We start from the raw sequence: 6,479 nt of genomic DNA, 5'->3' as shown, positions 1-6,479 counted from the left end.
GACGGGTTCCGAGGAGAAGCATCCAGGTTGCTCTGCTGCAGAAGAACCACAGAACAACAGCATCAACACTGAACCAACACAACAACCAGCTCACCTCGGTGCAGAGTTTCCAAAGACACAATATGACTGGATTTGTGGAAAACGATGTCAATATTTCCAGAAACATCTTTAAATCGAGTCTCAAAGGGAACAAAAGTGTCCCTTTATGAAAACTGATCTGCAGTCAGTGAATCCACGTGACTACAGAGTGATGAGTTCAACAATCTGTTGGATCATATCTGGTTAGAATTACAGATGAAATGTTTAAAGCTACAGACGTATGTATGTTAAAGGAGGAAGTGGTTTAGAAATCCTCTTCCTGAAGCAGAAGAAGCGATTTCCTCTGACTGTTAAGCAGGTAAACGGGTTGTTGGTGGACAAACACTGAGCAGGTGAGACGTTGTTAACCAGGTCTATTTATTTTCTATTGTTCTGATTGTCTTTCTTTACTTGGAAAGAAAAAGAATTGTAAATTTGTGCATTTGGAGATGTTTGTATTGTCTGTTTTTCCTGCTGCTTTTTGTGTTTTCTTATATAATGAACCATTCTGTGCTCCTGCTCCTGCGGGTCACTGAAGCTGATCCGAGGCTAACTGGACGGTACCTTGCTGCTGCTGCTGTCGTCGGCGGCCGGCGGTCGGTGTCTCCCTGGACTCGGAGGGACGGACAGACGCTTCCTTCCTTTCTCCTGCTGGAACAAGTCCTGGAGTCTGAAACAGCAGCAGAGTTAAAGAGGCGTCAGTCGGACTGCTGCAACCTGCAGGACCTTCAGATCTCTGGTGAAAACTCTTCAGGTTGAATGATGTGAACCTGCAGGACGTGATGCTGATCGTGTTCCTGATGAAACGGTTGTTGAGTGTAAAGTTCCAGCAGACTGGTTCTCTGCTGCTGCTGTTTGGGCCGTATTTATTTAGAACAACAAAGTTTCCCGGTTTTCCAAAGGTTTTAAATATTAAATATTAATATATTATATTAACAGGATCAGAGTTCACGTGCAGCAGAATCCAGGTTCTTCACTCAGAAAATGTCCCCCCAGACCAGACCAGACCAGACCAGAGCAGACCAGACCAGACTAGAGAGGACGTGAACTGACCTGTTTTAAACTCAACATAAACAGAAAACAAACCGATCAGCTGTGAAAGAAAACTAATCTTCCTGCAACAAGTTTCAAACTTTGAATCTGTGACTCTTCAGTAGACCAACAGGCTGCTTCAGATTTCTGGTCATCGACACATTTCAGCCTCAAACTTCACCATCAGCTGGTTTTAACTAACAGACACTCAGACTGAGCTTCAGTCCCACAGAAGTCCATCCAGGTCTCCATCTCCTCCTGACTGGACCTGAACTTTGAAGGCTTTAACAGAAACCAGCAGAAGCACCAGAACTCGTTGCTTTCAAAGTTTTTTTTTGGCCTTTGTGTCTTTACTGGATCGTGTTAGTGAGAGAGAGACAGGAAAGCAGGGGAGAAGAATGGGGGGAGGACATGTGGGAAAGGGTCATGAGCGGGATTCGAACTCATGACCTCCACACCGGGACCACAGCCCTGCACATGGGACGCCAGCTCAACCAGGTGAGCTATAGTGGCGCCCCAGAACTCGTTGTTTTCAAACACTGGCTTATTCCTGAACGTCCCTGAACGTTCCTGCCTGTATCTGTGTTCTGCTGCCTGAGAAGGTTCGAAACTGTCAGTTTGAGTCCGTCATGTGGACGGTGTCTGTTCTGACGTCTTGGTCCAGTGTGACGTTCTCTTTACTCTGGCTGGTGTTCTACATGTTCAGCGGTGATCATCGCTGACTGACGGTTCCTACCTGCTGTTCCACGACTGCAGCATCTCACACAGACTCTGCTTCTTCATGACCAGCGACTCCAGAACCACCTGCAGCTGCTGAGGAGAGTCCAGACCGCAGGACTGCAGGCGGACCTGCAGCTTGTCGATCCAGCTCCGGAGCTCGGCCTCCTCCATCTGGAACACAGAAACAGTGAGCGACCGAAGCAGCGCCGACACCGACCAGAGCACAGGAGCAGGAACCTACGTCCTTCTGGGCGAACAGATCCTCCATCTTCTCCTCCCGGGTTTTGCTGAAGGTGTCGGTCTTCAGGGAGGTGAGTCGGTCGTCGATGGCCAGGTAGACCTGGGTCACTCTGAGCACAGAAAGGCTTCGTTAGTGACACGTCTGAGATCCAAACATCATCTGTTGGTCTGAGGTCGGGTTGAATCAGCAGCCTGAATGTTTGTCTGTTTACTTCATTTCTTCAACGTTCTCTTTGGTGAGTTTGAACTTATTTTACAGAAACACGTGAACACCCTGAACTCACCGCATCATTCTGCTGCCTCACAGACAGAAAACATGAGATCGATGCAGAACTAAACAGAACAGAAATGCTTCACAAACAGAAGCTGCACGTTTTTATTCAGAACATAACTGGAAGACTCTGTCGCCAGTTAAAGCAGAAGAGACAGAAAATACAGCAGCTCATGTTCTGGTGCGTGTCGTCTGGTTTTAAATCTACTACGTTTAAAATGAAGTCAGACTTATTTCTACAGCACGTTTGAAACAGTCGACCAAAGTGCATGAAAACAGGACTGAACTGGTGAAATAGAAATACAGAAAACAGAATAATATAAAACGATGCTGATTTAAACTTGTTTGTTGCATTTTGAAGAACTCTTTTAGTTTTTTGTGTGAAAATTTAGAATGAGCTTTTTCCACTCTGTTGGAAACACAAACGAGGAACAAAAGACGACAGAAAAGCTCATTTTATGCTGTAAAACCAGCAACTGTCTGATAACATTGAGTCAAACTAAAGTGCTGACGCGGCTGAATCCTCCGTTTGTAAAGCAGAGAATCGTCACCGGATCAATGTGGTCCAATGACGAGCCGATTCTGAATTTGATCCATGATTTCTAGTAATTTATAGAATATCTTTGTGGTTCTGAGGCTCCTTCCTGAAGGTCTGAAGAGAATCATTGGTCAGCCTCCATATTTTAACATTTTACGTCACAACATTCATGTAAATTATCAGTTGAGGTTTGACATCCAGGAACCAACAACAAACGTGCTGCAGAAAAGTTCCACTTGTGCATTCTGGTAGATTAATCGTAGCAGCTGGACCTGCTTGAGTTCCTTGCAGACGTTCCACCTTCATCCAAGAGGCTTCATCACTGACTAGTTGGGAGTTCCACATACTTTTATCCTTAAGGAGCCATGAACACCTGAGTTTGGGTTTCAGTTGGGGGTTTGTTGCTCCTCCCCCTCGTTATGCGAATCGTTAGTGCTCCCCCTGCCACAAAGGGGTTCGTTAGGGTCTTTTATGGCCACAAACTCAGGTGTTAATGGCTCCTGAAGGATATCAGTATCTGGAACTCCCAACTAGTCAGTCAGACCTGATGAAGCCTCTTGGATGAGAGGTGGATCTTCATCGACTCCCGCTTGTTCACAAAGAGGTTAAAAGCCTCTTTTCACTCCTCCAATGGGGAGATCTCCATCAAACTCCACAGAGGATAGACCTACTCTTACTAACATCACTGCTGTTCTCGGTCCACTCACTTCTGACAGAAGTCCTTCAGGTCCTGCTGCAGGTTGGTCTTTGAGGGTCCGAGGTTCCTGATGAGGATCTTGGGACGAGGAAGGCAGATCTCCAGCAGCCTCACCGACGTGTAGCTGAACAAACAGGAGAGTCAGAGTGAATCTACAAGTCGACTGACAGCAGGCAGCAGACGGGATGGACGGCTGAGAGACGGAACCTGAAGGACGCCACCATCTGGTTGTAGGAGAAGTACTGGTGGTAGTCCTTGTGGATGGAGTGTCCGCAGGGCTCGGCGTTGGCCCGCCGGCTGTACTGGTGGCCGTAGAAGCGCAGCTCCAGGTACTTGGCAAAGGACATGGACCAGGAGTCGTTGGACAGAGGAACCACCGGAGTGACCTGGACACAGAGAGGGTTCAGACCAGATCAGACCTCCACCTGGTTCTGATCCGAGTCCTTCTAGTCTGGTTCATCATCATCATCAGGTAGCTTTAAATCAGATCTTTGCTGTGAACTTTGAACTTCACGTCCTTCACTGGAGACAAAACTATCTGCAACAATGAAGCTGCTGAAACATCTGATGCTGATTCATGTTGAACTCGGTTCAGTGTCTAGTTCTGGCACCTCTTCTGCCACCTGAACTGGACTGAATGAACCGTCACCACGATACTTCTGCATTATTAAAGACACAATATTAATATTTCATCTTTGTCAGTGTCCCTGGTGTGCAGCAAACAATATGCATATAAACACATTCTTTCACAGTAAAGAGAAAAACACGATCTCAGATTAGTTCTGGTCCGGTTCGACTTCACACTGACTGTCCACATCAGAGAGGAAACCTGCTGCTGACTGAAACACTAAACAAACTCCCAGAGACAGGAAAAAGGTCAAAAATGACTTAAAGAGATGCAAAACAAACACAAAACCAAACGCAGAGACACACAAAGACCAGACAGACAGCAGAGACACAAACAAAGAGAACAGATGCAGAGTGAACACAGATACTGTAGGAACGCTGGTAGAAAAGATTCAAACATTATGTAAAATAACTGGTGACGAGGACCCACAAACTGAGCAGAAACAGACACAAGACTTCAAATTAAATGATGTCAAAGACATCGTTGGTGTTTCTGTGTTCTGTTCAAACTGGAGGACAGAATTGGTTCTGATAGAACCGGATCTTATCATCTAAGAGAAGATGAAAGAGGAACAAACTGTTCAGAGACTCACTGAACTTAATGATTTGATGAAGAGCCCAGAAGACGAACAGAGCTCTGTTTCATATCAGTGGATCCAACTAACTGGACCAACAGCAGAAGAACTGAAGGCTGGAAACCAGACGGTGGTTCTGCTGCAGTCTGACGCTCGTCCTTCTGATGTTTCCTTATTTAACTCTGACACACTGTTGGCTCTTTCTCGTAGATTAATCGTAGCAGCTGGACCTGCTTGAGTTCCTTGCAGACGTTCCACCTCTTATCCATCAGTTCTGACTGACTAGTTGGGAGTTCTAGATACTTCTATCCTAAAGGATCCATTAACGCCTGAGTTTCGGTTTCAATTGGGGGGTTTGTTGCTGTTTGGGTCATATTTGAGTAAAAACATCCAAAACGTCTTTGAGCCTGAGACTTTTCCTAAAGTGATCCAAAATACACACAAATGAAAACATTTAAAACTTCTTTCTTTTGTACAGATGCTACAGATGTTTGTGCACTGAGGCCGTCTGGGTCAGATGTGACCCGTACGTCCACTGAGATGGATCTTGGATCTTCCAGTGTGGGTCACATCAAGGAAGACGGTGGTTTTAGAGAATCTGTGTGTGTTTGTGTGTTTTGAATTTACATTTATTAATGTGACCTCGGCTACGTGGGCATTCTGACCAGATGTGTAGTTTAACACTGACTGAGAGGGAATTCTTCACTGAAGGCATAGAATCTGAACAGAATCTCAGGGGAAACACAGAATGAAGCCCATCTGTTCCTGGCGGCCGGTAAGTCTCACCTGTTTGCAGATGCGGCACCAGGAGTAGTTGAGGATGGTGTGCTGGTATCCAGGTACAGGTGAGTCCAGCTCCTTCAACACGATCTGCACGCAGCCGCTGCCGTGCACGAAGCGGCGGATGTGGTGCACCATGGGCGTCTCGCAGAACGGGCTGGGACACTGGTAGGACGGCCTGGACGGCAGAAACACACGTTAGCGGCAAACTGGCGTCCGGCGAAGAGAAAACAGCTGCTGACGGCTCACCTGAAGCAGTAGCGCTCCAGGAAGACGCCCAGAGAAAGGTCGTTCTTCCCGTAGAACTCCATGGTGACGATCCTGCAGACGACAGAGTCAGCTTGAGAAACTGGTTTCATATTTCTGCTGTTACTGTGGTGCTAGTGGCTCACCAGGGGCTGACGCAGGGGTTGGGAGCGTTGTTGGACTGAACCGAGGAGCTGCTGAACAGAACGCAGAGTCTCTGGTGGTTGACCGGGTTCAGACAGTCCAGCTGGAGGAGACAAGAGCAGGCGAGTTATAACGGACCCACACTCACCTGAACATGATCCTGCACTTAATGAAGATCCAAACAGATAAACACCGATAACTATTCCAGAATAACTCTGTTCTATAAATCAGTTTTCATCACATTAAACACTCTTAAACCTTCATTTAAACCTGCAACAACTCATTCTTAGAACACGATGGGAGGTTCTGGTCACAGGACCAAAGAACTGTTCTTAAAGTACTTGTTTTGTTCAGAAGAACTCTGAATACAAAAGCAGAAAATCCTCCTTGTTCGGCTTTTTGTCTGATGAAGTGCAAGTTAACAACAAATCAGCAGATGGAGGTAAAACGCAGAGACGCACAGCGATGAACTGACGAAGCAGGAGTGAAGGTGAGTTAACCAGAACCTCCATCCTCCTGGTTCTGATCCTG

At 46.5% G+C, this 6,479-nt stretch overlaps 1 protein-coding gene across 1 annotated transcript in view; it reads right to left on the bottom strand.

The window, feature by feature from the left end:
• Positions 1-6,479, bottom strand: part of pikfyve (phosphoinositide kinase, FYVE finger containing) — a 42,644-nt gene that overhangs the window by 11,269 nt on the left and 24,896 nt on the right. Inside the window, exons 24-32 of the mRNA XM_008295903.1 lie at positions 5,951-6,051; positions 5,808-5,879; positions 5,565-5,736; positions 3,784-3,962; positions 3,587-3,700; positions 2,072-2,180; positions 1,847-2,001; positions 643-748; positions 1-32 (exon numbers count right to left, since the gene is read on the bottom strand). The exon at positions 1-32 is cut by the window's left edge and continues 20 nt beyond it. Coding sequence (XP_008294125.1) covers positions 1-32; positions 643-748; positions 1,847-2,001; positions 2,072-2,180; positions 3,587-3,700; positions 3,784-3,962; positions 5,565-5,736; positions 5,808-5,879; positions 5,951-6,051 — 1,040 coding nt within the window. The remainder of the gene's footprint in view (positions 33-642; positions 749-1,846; positions 2,002-2,071; positions 2,181-3,586; positions 3,701-3,783; positions 3,963-5,564; positions 5,737-5,807; positions 5,880-5,950; positions 6,052-6,479) is intronic.

Source organism: Stegastes partitus, unplaced genomic scaffold (genome assembly GCF_000690725.1).
Source record: "Stegastes partitus isolate 25-593 unplaced genomic scaffold, Stegastes_partitus-1.0.2 Scaffold1082, whole genome shotgun sequence".
NCBI lineage: Eukaryota > Metazoa > Chordata > Actinopteri > Pomacentridae > Stegastes > Stegastes partitus.
This window is presented reverse-complemented; position numbering and strand designations above follow the sequence as displayed.